This window comes from Lathamus discolor, chromosome 3 (genome assembly GCF_037157495.1).
Source record: "Lathamus discolor isolate bLatDis1 chromosome 3, bLatDis1.hap1, whole genome shotgun sequence".
Taxonomy (NCBI): domain Eukaryota; kingdom Metazoa; phylum Chordata; class Aves; order Psittaciformes; family Psittacidae; genus Lathamus; species Lathamus discolor.
Window position 1 is genome coordinate 44,900,925 of NC_088886.1, and position 18,704 is coordinate 44,919,628.

Genomic DNA, 18,704 nt, shown 5'->3' on the forward strand with positions numbered 1-18,704 from the left:
AAGATGACTCAAGTTCCCAAGTCACCCTCACTTCCGAAAGACTGCAGCCATTGAGACCGGCAGCCTTCCCAGAGAGACTGCAGGCAAGACACAAATGGGAACTAGCTGACATTTTGATCTTGTAAGACAAAGAAATCTCTGCATTGAGACTGGGTGAGATTTATTGGTCAGATAAGTACATGCTATGTTCGTCCTTACATATGTTTGGCTTTCCAGAGAATTTCATTTGTAAAGAGACTCACATAGTTTTCATACAATAATTATTCTGCTCCCCGTCAGCCCTTTTCACAAGTAGAACTCTGCAAACTGTGGACTGGAGCAACAGCAGGGGAACATTTGATCTAAGGCTGCATCTGCTTTTAATAACATTTTTCACAATATGGTGTATGCTAAAGTCTGATTCAGCAACAATTTCTTAGCTATCTAATCTATCTTTTCTGTTTTAACACACTAATTTATCTGGTTTTCTGTTCAGACACATTTTTTAGGTGGCAAGAAAGTGCGGGCTAACAAAACTTGTTATTCCGACATAATACACATCCCACTCCCTTTATTACTGATACCTGCTTTGCATTCATTTTCAAAGACAAAAGGTCTAAGATGGAGTCACATTATGCTAGATATTGTGTAAATGCACAGGGGATCTAGGACATCTTTTGCACAGCTTAAATCTACTGCCTCAATCCAGAGTTGGTTTGGATTCAGGCTCCTTCCTGGGGGCCTGCAGCTAAAGCATAAAATCACAAGCTGCAAAAGCTTGGCTTTGCTTCAGAGTACATCCATACCACAACCATAGCCGCATGCAGAGGTATCAGCTTACCTGTGTGGTTGTATAAATATCCAACATTTTTAAAATTAGTAAAATGAGAATAACAAGAGTTCCTTTCTCTCAGTTTTTGTTCAACTTTCAATTTAATTGTACAGCATCTCTGGGTAAGACGGTTTTGTTTAAAGGCTTAACACAGTGCCCAGTGAAGCCCCATTTTCAGTAGGAGGTTTTACTGTTCTAAAATAACAGAGCTTTGGGCAAATAAGGAGAGGAAGAAGAGCAAAGAAACAAAATAAAACACCATTTGAAAACAGTCTGTAGGAACATCTAAAGGTGACCTGCTCTTAACAATCTCACCAGCCAGGGTGCCTTTAAACAAGTGTTGCTACAGAAATTATCCTGAAAAGGAATTCATGCCCACGAACAATTGCCTCAAGGGATAGGTAATACCAGGTGGTATAAGGCCATTAATAACAGTATGTCAGGTGGATAAATCTGACATGACTAAAAACAAGTCTGTCATTAAAACACAAAGCTGACTGAAAACAAACAAGTTGGTAATTTCAACAAAATAAAGATGCCCCTGCGATACAGCTGGGTTCTCTACTAAAATGCTTATATAACAAAAGCTATCAAGTCCAAGCAGTCTCATTTTGGCATATATGTAACTGCACACTCTGCTATAAACATCTAAATAACAAATTGCATTGCATCTTTGCAACAGAACATTCCTAAGATGTTTACAGAGAGGGAAGCTTAAAATAAGTTTTATTTTATAATTCAATAACTATTTGAGATTCTTTTCCCCTCCAGTGTCCTTGGCTGGCAGATGTCTGCTTGGTTCAGTGTGCACGGGGAGACAGGAGAAACAGCACAAGCTGCATCATTTTTGAAATAAACAAGTTTCTGATTGGACTTGAGCTTGTTCAGGAGAGACAGCTGCAGGTAGAAGCTCATGTCCTAAAGCCTGAGGATGACACAAACTGCTCCGTGTCCTCAATAGAAGAAGATTTCCTCACAGCATCAGAGCACCTAGAGGATGACAACGAGGCTGATGAGTGTAAAACTGGTAAAAGCAATGTGACTGAGCATAAATCTGCTATTGTTTCTACTGCAAAACAGCCATGACTGCTCACATAAATTGTACTTCATGTTAATTCATGCAGATATTTGTTTGTAATTTAGAAAATTAATGGCCATTCATATTTTCAAATTGTTATTCAAAGACAAGGATATATGTTTCTGCAGTAGTTTTAGAGAGCAGTAATGCATGACACAGTTGTGCAGCCGTTTTCATTTTAAAGTTATGGGGTACTCTGCAAAAACCGATTTCTTGTTTTCCTTTTAATAGGTCATGAGAAGTTAAGTGTTTCAGAAGCATCCTCAGATGTCAAAAAAAGTAAAGGAAAGGGATTTGAAAATAGCCACTACAGAAAAACCAGGTTGCCGTCTATTCTTGAAGGGAACTGCATTAATGAAGATAATGCAGCTACTGGAGCCTCTGAAGCTGTGACTGTTGTGCCTGAAGATGCCGTCTTACAACCTGAAGATAAGGCAGACCAGGAAACACTGTGGCAGAAGGAATTAGCTGGAAGAGCTACTTCGTCCTTTGGTACTAATACTTTGACCAGTGAGGTTGAAAATTCCAATTCAGCACAGGTGTTGGAAGATGTATCTTTAACCAAAATGGTTAAAGAGGAGCTAGGGTCTCTTCATGACTCAACAGAAAAACACAACAGTAAGACAGATGGAGACGACTGTGCAGGTAGCAGGAAAACTGATCCTCTCCCACAAGATGAGCAGGCAACTACAGGTCAGTATGCCACAAATTTAGCAGAATCTGTTCTGCAAGATGCATTCATTAGACTGTCACAGTCTCAACCCACTTTTAGTGAGGAGGCTGCCGTCAGCATCTCCGTAGGAAGCTCCTGTAAGTCGGAAGACACACGTGCTTCCCGATCATGGAATGAACTTCCAAAGATTGTCATAGTGCAAAGTCCAGACAGTTCTGAGAATATGTCTGACTGGCCAGGGTCTGCCTTCCCCAGCCTGTGTCACTGGACTGAATCAGAAAGTTCTGCTGAAGTATCAGATTACTTTGAGGAAGGGCATTCAAACAGACACAGCCAGAGTGCACTGGAAGTGGCTCTGGCTTGTGCAGCCACTGTTATTGGAACCATTTCTAGTCCGCAGGCTGCAGAAAAATTCAGACGGGATCAAGAAGCCACACAGCCTAACAGTGGAGCAGTTGAGAATGAAGAACACACAGCACCTTCACAGCTACTTGACTGTGCTGGCACGGAATATTCATTTCCATCTGCATTGTGTGGCATGACTCAGGTAGCAAGTGCTGTAGCTGTTTGTGGTCTGGGGGAAACAAAGGAAGAGAAGTACCCTGCTACTTCGAGTGGACTTCTGTCTGCTGCTCAGACTTCTGCAGCCATTACTCTACATTGCAGCATAGCTTTAGGAAGCAGCATGGAGAAACTAAATTATAGCATTGCAGAGGCACTTCTCAAAGAGGCATCAATGATTTTGACAAAACCCAACATATACAAAAATGTAGGGCATTTTATGGAGTCCATAAATGGAAAAATTATTGAAACAGCAGCAAGACCACGGATTCCACACACTAATGAAGTAATCAGGGATGAACTTGCACAAAACTTATCCAATATTATTCTACGACATTCTATGGAGGAGGCTAGAAAAAGGAGGCAGCTACACCCCTGTTCAGAAAACTGTTCAAGTGCACAAGACATGTTCATGGAGACTGCAAATGAGTTGCTTTTCAACATAGTATATTTCACTTTCAAGAAGATGAATGACATAAGACAAGTTGAAGAGTGTTCTCTCTTTTCTGGGGGGACAAAGACAGAGAAAGTAACAAGAGCAGAAGGATGGTCAACACAGGCAACAGAACCCGAAACTTCACACAGCCCCCTTGATAGCTCTGCTGTTAAAACATTTGGTACATCCTACAGCACTAGTTCTAGCAAAGATCTTGTAAATGTCACAAATACTAGGAAAAGTAATATGAAAGACATAAATAGCAAGGAAACTGCTCCACTAGATTCAGAACAAACAAGCAGAGCTACAGGGCATAATGCACTTGTTGCAAAAACATCTCCCAAGAAAAGATACCTGAAAAGAACCACACGAGACTGTTACAAATCCCCAACTCAGAGTAATAATAATCATCATAAGAAAGACTACAGATCATTTTCAGATAGAGAAAATACCTTTGCAAACAATGAATGCAAGCATGGTGTTCAAGAACAGTTGTCTTCCGGTACTGTCATGAATGCAGAAAACCAGGCCAAGCATAAGTCTGATACTATGCTAAATAATGACGTGCAGGTTAGCTTGTCTTTGTTAGGAAATCATGTCTTGCTTCCTTCACAGCCTGTGCTACAGGTGAAACATTCAAGGGACAAATATTGTATAACGGATTTTGCAGAAGAATTGGCAGAAACAGTTGTCTCTATGGCAACAGAAATAGCTGCCATTTGTCTTGAAAATTCAAATGGAAAGCAACCTTGGTTCTGTGCGTGGAAGAGAGGTAATGAATATCTGGTGACCCAGAGTTTATCTTGCAGAACCATGAAAAGGAAAAAAGAAACCCATGGTAATGGTTCAGTTGTTCGGAAGAACAGGGCACCTAGACTTAGTGAGATCAAAAGAAAAACAGATGAGCATCCTGAGCTAAAGGAAAGATTGATGAATCGGGTAGTAGATGAATCTATAAGCCTTGAGGACACACCAGACTCAGTCAATATCTTTGCTAATGAAGTGGCTGCCAAGATCATGAACCTCACTGAGCTCTCCATGGTTGATGGCATCTGGCAAGGTCCAAACCACCCCAGGAACAGGCTGCACTGTGAAAGATGGAGCCGAGCCAAAGCCTCAAGCTGTGAGAGCATACCTGAGGAGGACTCAGATTCCAAAGCCTCTTTCAATACCCTAGGCCTGATGAACGCCTTTGGCCAACCTGTCAGCCAGACAAGTTCTGTCTCAAAGCAATCTAGTTGTGAAAGCATTACAGATGAATTTTCAAGATTTATGGTGAACCAGATGGAAAATGAAGGAAGAGGTTTTGATTTATTACTAGATTACTATGCAGGAAAAAATGCAAACAACATCTTAACTTCTGCTTTGCAGCAGGTAGCCAAGAAAAATGGCCATCTTAATGTCAGACCAAGTTGCCCATCCAAACAGTCCAGCACAGAAAGCATAACAGAAGAATTTTATAGGTATATGCTAAGAGAAATAGAAAAAGAAAATAAAGATAACTTATCTTCCCCTCGGAATTCAAAAGACTGGTGTGGCAGTTTGCTATCACCCTCTCTACGATCACCTTTTTGCTTTAGGCAATCATCAGTGCCTGACAGCAGATCATCAGGTTCTAGACTAACAGTTAGTGTCCCAGTTAAGGCAAATTCATTAGATGGATTTGCCCACCATCACCAGGATTCCTTAAGTGTACAGCCAGTTAATACAGTGGCTTCCTCCAGTCTTTGCAAGTCTGACTCATGCCTGTACCAAAGATGCAAGACTGATCAGATAACAGATATGTTGATCCACGATACGTGGGCAAGTTCTATTGAATCTCTAATGCGCAAGAACAAAATCATAGCAGATGAGGCAGAGGCAGACCAGTTTCACAGTGATTCCCCACCACATGTGGAACAATATGCAAACAGACTGGCTGCAAATATTGTTGAAAGTGGTAAAAATTTAATTGTTGTCCAGCAGGATTCTTTTGATTATACAAGCCAAGAATGTGTGTTGGAAAGCAAACATCCTCAAAGCACAACTCAGACTCAATCAAAACCCAAAAGGGATGGAGTAAATTTGGATGAGAAAAAACAGCATAAGAACCTTGGATGCCTCCCTGCAAGTCAGCATAGGGAAGTGCCTTTAATTCAGATAGAAACTGATCAACGAGATGAGCCAGAAAAAGGCTCAGAGTCCTTTGTTTCATGTAGCCCTTCTGGAAAGGAGCATCAAAGCAAAGAAACGCCTCCAGAAGCTTTTGATGGGAAACACACAGTTTCCAGTTCCCTACTAAATAGGTAAGTGACAAAACAGTAAATTCAGCACGTTGCTTTTGTGTTTGTTTTAATTTCCCAGTAAAAATTATTTTGATAAAAGAAGATAAGAGGAGAAGCACTTTCAAAGAAATAAAAGAAAGAAAGTTATGACTACAGGTTTCTCATGGCATAAAAATCATCCAATCATATATCATAGTGCCAGTTTCTGGAGCAAAGTTACATTGTACATGACAATGTGCTTCCAAGATTCAAATCTAATACTGCAGAGACAAGTAAGTTTTCTCTCTACAGTTAGGTCTTCCATAGTTAAGACAGGAAAGTGGACAAAGTTTGAACTTCAATTTAGCACTGACAGAAGATAGCAGAATTTGACCTCTGCTGCAGTTCTCTGCAATGCTTGTTCATCTAACTAATGCTTTGTGTACCTGGAAACAAGACTAGATTTTTGAGACCTTGAAGTTCAGCTTTGTGTTTACAGTCTGGAGATACAAGTAATAAAAAATCTTTAGTGGAAGAAATAAATTAGTAATTAAAAACACCCCTCACCTCCTTTAGTTAAGGCTCCTCTGGTAGAACTTAGGTAGAGAAAATAATAAAATTTCATTTTACTACATAATGCAAATGTAGAGGATTGCTGTGGATGCTGAGGTTAAGAGCAAGACTCTCTCTCAAGACATTGCTTGTTTTTAACTATACTTTGCCATGTGTGTTACTTTAATGGTATCTAAACTGCCAATCACTTGGATCACTGCAGCAACCCATTATCTCAAGAGTGCTTGACAGAGTGCGTGTGCTAGTGTTAGAAACCATTTTGCAGCTAATTTTATTCGAGGAAGTGCTCTATTTTGGCGTTTGACAAAGCTCTGCTTGAAGTGAGAAAGCACGTACTTTACTGTGTATGGTAGCGATTAGGTGGACAATTATCATAATGTCACTGTTCTTTCATGCCGACTGTCCCCCACTAACCTTTCTCTTCCTTTAAAGCAAATTGCTTTTAGTAGGATACATTTAGAAATGTACATATCTGGAATCTTGACTTTCATTTTTGCACAGTTTAAGAGCCCTTTAATAGCTTCTCCTCTGTCTTTGATGAAGAATTCCTAAAGCAACTATGGGAAGTTTGAAGCATTAGGATTGGTAGGGCAGAATTAGTAAGCAGAGGCTACACCTACATTAGTATTTTGGTTCAGCAATGCAGTGCAGTTCTGAATCAACTTGTCTTCATTTCCATGCATTGGCTTTCTCTGCAGCATGCAATGCTGATTTCTTTTAAAGGATTCTCAACTAGAAGCTGCACAAGTGTGTACCAGATGTTCTCATAACCCTACCAGGAAGGCAAAGCTTTCAGTGTTTCTTCACATGGATTTGAATTGCTTGTGGCACGGATGTCTGGACCAAGTCTAGACTAAAGTAAACACCTAAAGATATATAAATAACACAGATAGAAATGCATGAGCACCAATTATTTTGATCCACTCCTACTGCATGAAATTACTTGCTAGTGTAGATACAGGCACACAGGGCTCCAGGCAAAACATCAAGCAGACACACGGGCAACTAGAAAAAAAGAAGAGGGAAGGGAGGGAAGGTTGTGCAGGCCTGCGGAAAAGGTCTTCAGCAAGGGTAAAAAAAAAAAAACCAAACTAGTTGTTTCGTATATGCAGGCAGCGCAACAGACCCAGTCCTGTCACAGTTATACAGAAACCGTTCCAACTGACTGTTCAGAAGTAGGGAACTGTCAGTTCAAAGCATTGCTAGTCTGAGATGCAATTGCATAATGAATCAAACACAACCCAAAATGCCATGTAATGACGCCCACAGAAACCTCTTTGGAACAAGCAATAGGTGCAACATGCCCTGTATTAAAAATCTGAGTAACAACTGCAACCTGGCTGCTTAGTTACCACAGATGCCTGGTTTTGTACCCGAGGGGTCAGGGATGACAGGCATAGTTATTTGACAGATGCTGACTGCCTGGAAGAGCAGAGCCCCTAAGGCAAACAGGTCCTTTTCTCCCTGTACAGGAGGCTGCCTCTCTCTAGCATCCAGCATTAATGCAACTTCTCAGCTGTCGCTAGAGTGAGGGCAGGACAAAAGGAAATGTCCTCAATGATATTGTCTCAATATAGTCTTAAATAAATTAATGACTTGGGAGCAGTAGAATTTTGGGGGTGATCTCTTGCTGCAGTTGTAGACAGGGTGCCTCAGCCAGTACTATAAATAAAAGTCGGAAGGTGAGAACTCTGGAGGGTTCCTGAAGAGGGTTGCCAGTACACATTACATTGTCTTAATCACACAGCTGCAAATGCAGACCATCCAGTAAATTTAACAAAACTACAGTTTTGCATTAACTGCTATTCTGGTGCTGCAGTTATACAACTATTTCTTTCCCTAGCATTCAAAAAAGGGAGTTTGAGTTATAATATACTTTCCCATCTATATATCAAAAGCCTTACATACAGCAAGTATCACAAAGTCCAGTTTGGCTCTGAAAAGTTACCGTAAATATAGTTCTTATTTTTTGTTTGTGTGTTTGTGGGAGCATACAGAATTGTAAAGCATTAAGCCACAACATCTCTTAACCCTGTATTTTCTAAACTCAGTCTAGACCTGTGTAGGCAGTCTGGTTTCTGCCTGCCTGCTGCACACCTATCTAGAAAAAGAATACTTCGTCATTACCCAGTCTAAACATTGGATCCTAAGGAATACGGAAGCCTAAGAATCATTAGTGATTCACAACCCCCACCACCTTCATACTTTTACTTCTAGACCTCTTTTGGATCTGCAATGTTAATAGAGTAGAAAACCCTGTCAAGAAACCTATTCACCCATTAGTAAGACAGGGAATTAGTGCCAAGATATATTTCCAAGAAATGCTGCCGTACAGTGCTAACGTATACCACGTATTTCAATCACTGAAATGACTGAGGTGCACTAAGCAACAGGCCTGTGCAGTGAGCAGCTCTTCTGTGCAGGTTAAAACTTTTCTATGCATATTTCAGTATAAGGTTTACTATGTTTTGTGTTTGCTTATAGCACTCATAAGATCTTTTTCAAGAGCATCTCAGACCATATGCTCAACTGGACTTTATGTATAAATGATAAGCCTGCCCAGCCTCTTGCACCTGTATAATGTCGCAGCTTGGTTGATTTTAATGAGCAGCATTGCCTGAAGACTGGTGGTACCACTTTGTTTGCCTATATCATCAATGTGCCTTCCTTATCACCCTACCAGCAACAGTCCTCAGAGCAGACCAGATGCTGAAATCGTAGGAGAGACAAAAACAGCCGAAGAATTTCCAATCCACCTCAGCAGCAGTGAAGAAAGCACTGGCAGCTGGTCCCAGCTAGCTAATGATGAGGACAATCCTGACGACACAAGCAGCTACTTACAACTCAGCGAGCGATCCCTGAGGTACCCATATTGTCTGTTCTCAGCATAAAATATGAGCTAATCAACCAGACCAATGATCTGGCTACGACGTATCAGGAATGAGGCTCGACAGCTTCAGATTTATTCAGAATACTGTAAAGAAAACCTAATAACCGAGTTCATCTCCTTAATTAAGAAAAAGAGACAAAATTAGCCACATTCTGGTTCTCGGCAGGATTTTTTTTTTTAGTTGTAAGCAGCTAGATTCAGACAAAGAGAAAATTTCCTGGCACCACTCCAGTGCCTCAGTCCTACAGTGAAAGGGCCATCGGAAAAGCTAATTGTTGCAGTCTTTCCTTTGATGTATTTGCTATTTGCATAATGTTTATTTTGGCATTTCCTTGGCTGAGATTGATGAGACTAATATTCCCACCAGTTATCTGTACACCAAGAAGAGCAGAGATAGAGCCTTGATATGCTTAGAATGGCACAGGGAAACAGATTAACAGAGGATGACAGAGTTCTCCTTGGGCAGGCATAAATTCCAGAGCTCCCACCACAGTGTGCTGCCTTTTGTTCCTATTCAAGTCAGGACATGCATTTACAAACGTTATCTAGTCCTTAGAGTTTGTATAAAGTGTTGTTAGTTTGACTTCAGCCCATGACTTCAGACTGAGCAAGTTTTTTTCTTAACATGCTCTTAGATTAGGTTTTAAAATACTGTTAAGTATTTACATCTTTCTCTTGTGTATCAAAATGACAAGGAAGGAAGTCACTATGGTAATGAACAAAGAAAAGAAAGAGTCCCTGTTAGAGAGCATTGTTGGATAGCTGAAAAAATAGTGAGCAAAACCTGTCTGTCAGTGTGGGTGAATATTCATGCCATCATTACAGTATCATTACAGTATCAACCTTTAACAAAGTTCTTGGTCTGAGAGAGCTAATGTATTGTGCCTCTTGGCTCTGCACTTAAACAGAAATTGCTACAGCAAGTCGGAATGCATGGCATTCTGACACTGACTCAGAAAAACCTGATGGGGAAAAGAGCTTAATCAATCTTTCTAACATTAGTTGGTTTTTTTATAAAAATTAAGCGGTTCCTGTTCGCTTGCTCACAGAACTGGTTTGTGCTAATTCACTTGCAGCCAGCAAATTCACAATCTGTTCACAAGACTAACACAATATCTGCATAAACATTCACTATCAATTTTATAATGATGTTATAAAATGAACTGGTACTGTTTACTTTTTCCAAATATTCTCAGATGTCATACTTCATCCTTATGAAAAAGCCAAGGAGAATACTTTTTCTTGTTACTGGTCCCACTGAGCACTGGCTATAATCAAAATCTGTCTTTCAGAGTAGTCAGAAACACAAAGGGCTGTCACTGTACCTGCGGGTTCCATCAGATCCCCGATAGTATTTGAGGTACGATATAATAGACTGAAACTGTTGCTGGTTACAGGCATGGAGTCACCCAACAGGTAAGTAGTATGATGGGCAACCAAATGCCTTGCTATCAACTCACCATGTTCAGAGGTATCTGAATCTCAGCAGGTTTTTCCAGGGCATCTCCATACCTGGTAATCCTTTTCAAGGACTCATGCAGACTGCTTTTTTGTTTGAGGCCAGACGTTCTTTGCATAAGGTATTCACAAGAAGATAGTCCACTTTTTCTATTTCCTCCAGTTTAATGTATCACTTGATACATGCTCTATATAGAACTACTTTTATAAAAGCCTCATTATTTTGAGCAGATTAATGTACTTCATTCTGGGAACCACTTGCTAAGTGGAATGGATTTTGTGGAACTCTGCATAACAGAGGGCACCTCTTCACTTTGCTTTGTACATAAGTAAATTACAAAAAAGACGTATGGGAACATATTCAGTGTAGCTTGGCACTAATATCTAAACTTTTGCTTTGTCAGCAATGGTAACAGCAGTACTACTAGCAGTCTTGGCATTATGGACCTGGAAATTTATCAGGAGAACGTGCCATCTTCTCCTACGATTAAGTAAGTAGACACTGAAGTGAGATTTGATGTTTAGTCCAACTTTAACTGCAAATCGTTTACACCATCTAAAATGTGCCAAGCCCTGCTTTGCACCTGCTGCTGAGCCTGCTGTTAGCTTCCGAAAAAGCACATGAAGGTTTCTGTGCAGAGTGATAACTAGAGAGTGAAAGATTACCCAGGCAAGTTCACCCAGGCAGATCTCTCAAAAAGAGCATGGATCCACTAACTGCTCTGGCTAAAAGACAGTTTTCTGTGGTATGGGTTTCTCATTGTGTTAAATTTCTTCTCCCAGTAACTTCAAATATTATCAAAACTACTGTAACAGCAAGCAAGGTCAAGCAAATGAGAATCTGTTAAAAGGAAAAAAATCTGATAGCATTCTTTCAAATAACAATAACAATTTGGCCCAAACTGCATTTTACCTATTGTTTCTGGGCATGTTTCTACTGAGCATGCAATTAACTCATCAAGAGATGTGTAAGTACCTACTTAAAAGGTTCTGGAAACCTGAAACCTAGTATAACCTGCCAGCTGGTGAATGTCACAATGTAGTCAGGGCATGGTCATTGCAGAAGTGTACAGACCATATATCAAACATTGAACATGGGATCTTTGTGAAGTCAGTGACATCAGAAAATCTTCACAGCTTGCTACCAGATTGTACTACAACTGCCCAGCTTTTTCTGTAAAAAGCTCTTTCTTTTTGTAAGAAATCTGGGCTTTCATATTTCTGTAGTTATGTGCATTCTCCCCCAGCTGCTGATTTGTAGACTAACCTGGTTAAAACATTCCAAACTTTACAGTAGACAATGATACTTCCTGCACACATTCCTAAAGGTGACCCCTTTCCTAAAAATTTCTGAGGAGCAAAGGGATGCATTTTTGAGCCCCTCGTTAGCTTTCAGGAGCTATTCTCAGCTGTTAGCTGATAGGCATGAGAAGCTTGTACTTCCACAAATCAAAATCAAGGCACAGAATGCATCTGCTGTTCAAACAGAAAACAGGAAAATAGCCTGCCGGGAAGGAAGTAATTAAGCACCTATGATTCTAAGTCATGACAAACCATACTGCCATTTTATTCTTTCCTCTCACATCTTGCAGTAACCACTACATGAGAATATACAGTCTTGATTCTTTGAAGCCTTGGGGGAGATTCTGAAATCTTGTGAATGAAAGTGGCAAAGAAGCTGATAAACAGTAGTGTCCTATGCTAGAAATAAAATCTTATACCTGCAGCGTTCCCCCTGACTGAGGGCAGGATGGGACAGTCTGGAAATGTGTACTGCAAATGCTGTCCCTCCACAAATGATGAAACAAAGGCAAGAGCAGTGGCAGCAGTAGTGAGTTTGCAGTCCCTTGCCATATATATATATGCATGGATATTGTGTTCAGAAATGGAAGCTGAAGCAGTGACTACATGCCTAGAGTTTGTGTCCTGTAGTTTAGGAAAGAGATGGTACACAAGAAATTAAGATCTTTGGAAATTTTTACAAGGTGTAAACAGCATTTGTTTATCCAAACAGCAAATACATTTAAAAACAGCAGTAGTTGAAGTAACTGATAGTTATGATTGTGTTTAATTATGAAAGATAAAAGTAGAAAGCAAAGCTGGAGAGGATTCAGCCAGGGAGTATAGCACTGCAAAATGTAGACATTAGAAGTTCAGTATTTCCGCCCAGGTTCTGAGATCTGCTCATCGTACCATAATGTCATTTACTTGTCATTATGAAAAATGTAAAGATCAGCAGATCCTGGTCAAACATAATACATGGCACAACCATTACAAGTACTCTATCCTATTACAGTGAGAATGATGCAATTCCTGTAGCTTTTCCTGGTTTACAGATAAAAATAAATTAAATACATTCAGCATTTCATTATTCCATCCTATGTAATCTTTTCGTGCAGTTTTTCTAGGTTTTACATTGAGGGAGAAGTTTATCCATCAAGAAGCAATGTTGTAGACTGTTCCTAAATATCACTAATAAGCTTTGTTGTTGTTTGTTTCTAAGTGAATTAATAGAAGAAAAGGTTTTCCTTAAAGAACAGACAGAAAATACAGAGGGTAAGTTGAACCGTATCGACTCAAGCATACAATCTGAAGTTAACATGAGTAATTGCACAGTAACTGCTGGGATTATTTTTCCAGAAAGTACTTCTGGACTTTCAGTGGGAACAGCTAATTGTCAAAAGGACCTACTGGTGATAAACTTTGATCTGGAACCAGAGTGCCCCGATGCAGAGCTGCGAGCCACCCTGCAGTGGATAGCCGCTTCTGAACTTGGAATTCCAACCATCTATTTTAAGAAATCTCAGGAAAACAGAATTGAAAAGGTAGCATTTACAGAACTGGGCATACTATTAATTCATTTTAATCACAATAGTTACTATGACTTGACTTCTTAAAGTTAGTGAGCATAATGGAAGATGCAAAAACATCTTCATTACAGCAAGGTGGCAATGCTACTGTCTATTACAGAAAGGGAAGGATGGATTAAATGTGTCAGAATTGAAGGTATGTGAACTAGTAGATTGTCCATGGCACAAGAAACGGTAGCACCATGAGACCTTCTCCAAAGCCTCTCTAACATGCTTTGATGAATCTGTTCACTTTTTCAGTGATGTGTTAAGTATCAACACGCAAGTCAGAAATAACATAGAGCCCTTTATGTGGCTGCACTTGAAGGGTTGCAGATGGCTTAAGCAGAGTTTGAGCATGTAGCTTAAAAATCACTTGGCTGTGGGCAAGGTTCTGCCTTGCGCGCAACATGGATTAGGGCAGCCTCAGCAGGTCTGAACTTGTGCCTGACAGTCCTTAGGTTGTTACAGCTGGGGATACAGCAAGGCATCACAGGGGCCTGTGGCTAAAAGCACTGGCTTTATAGTACACTTTGTGCTCATAGAAAAGGATTGCTTGTCACCAGGGAATGGACCCACTGCCCAAATGTACAGAAGAGACTAACTGCAAAACACAGAAAGCTAACCTCTATTAGCTCAGGTCCACTGTCTAAAATAACATGATTATGAGGCTTCTGCACCACAGTTCAGAGGATAGGCAGGCTGGATCTAGCTGTGTAGGCATACCCTTGTAGTATCCACTACCCTGAGAGACAGTTTTAGCTCAGGCAGTGACCAACCAGTGTTTCCAGTGGAGCTGTATTTGCAATCACATCTGTTACTTGGAAAATTGGCCTGAAAATTAAAATATTTTGCATCATTGTGTGAAAATTATGAAGCACCTCCCCTGGCTGAACAATAAAGTATTATGTGTGCCAGTACCCTTTTGCTCCTGCTCACGTGTAGCTCAGCCTCTGCCATTTTGAAAGCAGACATCTGATTCCAGAGAGAGGCAGACAGACACAGGCTACTAGAACCAAGAAACTTCTGAGGTGTTAGTCCAAGCCAGAGCAACAAGAGCCACACTGAAGTCCAAAATGGTAACAAGAAGTGCAGACTGTTCCTATTCCTGAATGATTCATTAAGTGCTCCATTGTGGATAACCCCAAATGACACCCACAGTATTTCAGGAATAACCAGAACAGCCCTATTTCCAAGATCAGCAAGAACAGCTCAAGCTTTACGGCTTTCAAAAAGTGTCCTAGAATTCCAAATAATTAATTAAAAAAAAAAAAAAAAGTATTACAAATCAGTATTTTGGTCTTTTATGGGAAGATCATTTTGAGTAGCAGAGATATTGTTTGATTTTCTTGAGTACATGCATTTGGGAATCATAAACATAATTTAAAATGCATTCAGCAGCAACAGTCCAAATTGCATCTAATTAAAGAAACAGCTGTCAGCTTTACCCATGTGCTTTGGCAAACAGCTAATTCAATTGCAAAAATACACTAGAGAATAATGAAGCACATCCTGCCTACAACAGTGCTTTTGGAAATCACGTGCCTATTAAATGTCATTAAAATACATATTAAAAGTTTAGGCTTCAGTATGTAAATAGCAAACAGCTACACTAACTAGAGACACAATATATTCTTGTGCGGTTTAAAACTGGAATCATAGAAGGAGCAAGCTAATTAGATATTGCGTGTGAATCACAGAGAAATTAAAAGCTTTGATTTTCATTTATGTGCTCCAGAACAAAATGGGACCAGATGTATGACACTGTGAAGCCCTTTCTTAAGTATAAAGTGGACAAGATTCAGGATTTTTTTTACAGCTGCATAAGAACACATATTTAATCTCCGATCTGGAAGTTAAAATCAAATATCGATACTTTCTGTGATCCAACCACAATTGTAGCAAATGTCTCCTTGTGACAGAAGTTTACCCAGAATTTCCTCTCACCGGTACTATATGAACATTTAATACACTATTGGATGCATATGTGGACATGCAGAAAATGAAATAAAAATTAAAATTAGCAAATGGTAAAAAAGTGGGATTTATTTTTTTTTTTTTTTTTAATTCTTCAAACTGGATAGTCACACTTCCATTCTTTTCACAGGGTTGTTGGTAACAGGGAAAGTTGTGATCCTTTACTAAGCTCACTTTCACTGTTCTTAATTTCATTGCAATAAATAAGAAATAATTGCTGAGAGCAGCTCATCCAGAAAACATCAAGATGTGGCCAGTCTTTGGGGAGCTATAGAACTTCAGCAATGAAATTTTACAAATGGAAAGAAACTGTATGTTGCTGTGTAATGAGCTGTGCCCACTCACAGCAGTGCATTTTCAAAGGATGGTTTGTGTGTATTCATTTCACAAAACATTAGCAAAGCATTAAGCAAATCCTGAGTGTGTTTTGTTTTGGTTTTTTATTAGTTTTCAGATGTTGTGCAATTAGTTCAACGGAAGTCCTGGAAAGTGGGGGATATCTTTCATGCCGTGGTGCAGTACTGCAAGCTCAGCGAGGAAGGCCAAGTGGTGACACCAAGCCTGTTTGATTGGCTTCTGGAACTGGGTTAAGAAAGCTCAACCTGTTCAGCGTTTTTGTTTTATTCCGGTTTAAATAAGCAGCGGTTTGTGTAATGCTCTGATTTCTGAATGCCACTGAATAAAATGAGCAAAGATATACAAACTCTAGAGAAACAGCACATGGCTGTTCCAGAACTGAAGAAGCTAAGTGAAACCAAGGTGTATTGTATCTTTCTGTATCATGAGGGGCTCGTGACATATTGTGCTGTAGAGTGTACTGTACCAGAAGGGGATGGATTTTTTTAGTCTTCTGAATTAATGGGCTATACAGGAAAGGCTTAATTAAATGTCTAATACGTTCCATTTTCATCAGTTGGTTTAAATCAATCAGCCAAAATGGGATAGTACACAAACATTCAGTTTTTAGTTACCAATATTTTTACAGCTTAACTGTTAGAACCAGAGTGTGTTCCAAGATGCCTAGAGATGCACATATCCCTAGATAAATAATTGTTTGGGTTTTTTTGTCCTCATAGCCTAAGGGGTAAAAACTTTTGAACACTTAACTTGCCGTTAGTCAACACAATAAAAAGCTGCTGAAAGCACATTTTAGTTTCTTTCCATGTGATTCTCTTCCATAAGCATTCCCAATTCCTGTCTTCTTCTCAAGGAAATAAAATCTGAACTCTCAGTTACTGTCCTTAAAAGAACTGCCTCCTTTTCACTTGGAGGCAGTGCAGTTCAGCATAGCTACACATGGTATGTCCCTGAACACAGATCTGAGAGCCAAGGCAGCAGGTTTCTAAGCCCTGTCCTGCCACAGACCGTGTCCTCGCATGACCTTGGGCGAGTCATTTCACCTCTGTGCCTCAGTGTCTCTACCTGGTAAAAGGGAGTAACAATAGTACGATGGTTACGTGAAGTGCTTCTAGTTAAAGCATTATGTAACATGCTATGTATCAGTTAAAAATCAGTGAAAAAATCCTACTTTAATTTTCATTTAACCAAATAAATTGTTACTAAGTTGAAAAAATGCATATTTGAATACAGTACCATCTCATAAAAATCTTAGTGTTAATTTTTGTGACTTCCAAGAAAGCAAAAGGATTGTTAGAATTTCAGCAGACATACTTGTTCATTTTGAATATAAGTGTTTGGACTATATGTGATAGTTCACATTACCATAAGATTTATATAACTGTTTGATAAAATAATCTATGGTATCGTCTTGTTGAGATGATCTGTTAGTATCATGCACTTAATGATGCATTCTCTTGATTCTGCCAAAGAGATTGGTTTTGAATTTGAAGGTAATTGTATTTATCACAGCAGAGCTTTTCTGTTATTTGTTTCTTTGAAAATATTTATCTTTCCTCTCTCTCTACCTAAATAGCATAATAGAAAACATGCCTGCTTTTCCCAATAAAATATTTAAGAGATGTTTTATTTTCCATATAACAGTATATGCTTCTGTAATATTTCTTGGGAAAATGGGAAAAAAAACGTTCTTTTGCACTAAATATTTTTGAAAATTTTAAAGTAGTTTAAAATAATTTATGAAAGAGCCATATTCTCAATTTTATCTTTAAAACCATTCCTAAACTTGCATGATTGCATCACCCATTATGAAACACAAATTGCTAGTGAATCAAAATCTAATGTGGAACATTAAACAACATGACTAATTAACATCTACTCTGCAGCATACACAAAACAGTGAAGGTTGCTTTACTGTGAGTTAAAGGTCATTTTATTGCATACACTGAACATTACTGTGCAGTCACTCGGTAGTAATTCCCACTAACATGAGTGACAATTCTGAATGCTCAGCATTTCTGAGGCTGAAAGTTAATAAAAAGCACCAAGTATTATAGACTTAAAGTGCTTTGAGTCAATAAATGGGAAAGTGTATTTATTTTTAAACCAAATACAGTTAGTGTCAGTATACAAGTTTTTTCTGTGATAGAATAAATGTTTACTTATCCTACAAAGCACAAATATAATGACGGAGTTGTAACAGTGTGATGCAGTTTCTCTGTACAGTAGTTCTTAATGTTGCAATTTATTCAGAAATAAATTTGTGTTATAACGTGTGTTCTCTTTGCCTTCGTAGAAAGTTCATCATGTACTATGGGGTTTTTGACTTATTAAATAACATTTGCCTGCCATCTGTGTAGCTTCTCAAAGCTCTGCTTTTGAATGAAAATCTTGACCCATGGCCCAGACCAAAAGAAGTCAGGGCAAGTTCCAGGTCTTACCTCAGCATCAAAGCTACGGCTTTACTTAGGTTCCACAATTCACTCAAGAGATACAAGACAAATCATAACGTTCTAAGTATCACAGTAGAATAAAAAGAGATTACATGTTCATTGCTGTGAACTAACCCTCAAATAACTCCCAACACAGAAAAATCACTGCAAATGATCTCTCCAGCTGCTTTCAGTACCTGCAAAAGCAGGCAGGTGGGTCAGAGACAGAAGTTCAGCAGTTTCTTCTGCTTGTTTAAGTTCGTACAGGTATTTACTACCTAGGTATAAAGGAATTTATTTCTACTTCTAAACAGAAAAGGAAACCAACACTTAGCTGAGTAAATCAGAGCATGACTTGCCCACCAC

The 18,704-nt window shown here is 39.3% G+C and overlaps 1 protein-coding gene across 1 annotated transcript in view; it reads left to right on the top strand.

The window, feature by feature from the left end:
• The window catches only part of SPHKAP (SPHK1 interactor, AKAP domain containing), a 70,274-nt gene extending 53,188 nt beyond the window's left edge, over positions 1-17,086 (top strand). Inside the window, exons 6-12 of the mRNA XM_065672665.1 lie at positions 1,583-1,838; positions 2,121-5,844; positions 9,059-9,238; positions 11,128-11,214; positions 13,227-13,279; positions 13,364-13,548; positions 15,997-17,086. Of these exons, the coding sequence (XP_065528737.1) occupies positions 1,583-1,838; positions 2,121-5,844; positions 9,059-9,238; positions 11,128-11,214; positions 13,227-13,279; positions 13,364-13,548; positions 15,997-16,140 (4,629 nt within the window). The 3' untranslated portion in view covers positions 16,141-17,086. The remainder of the gene's footprint in view (positions 1-1,582; positions 1,839-2,120; positions 5,845-9,058; positions 9,239-11,127; positions 11,215-13,226; positions 13,280-13,363; positions 13,549-15,996) is intronic.
• Positions 17,087-18,704: the final 1,618 nt, after the last annotated feature.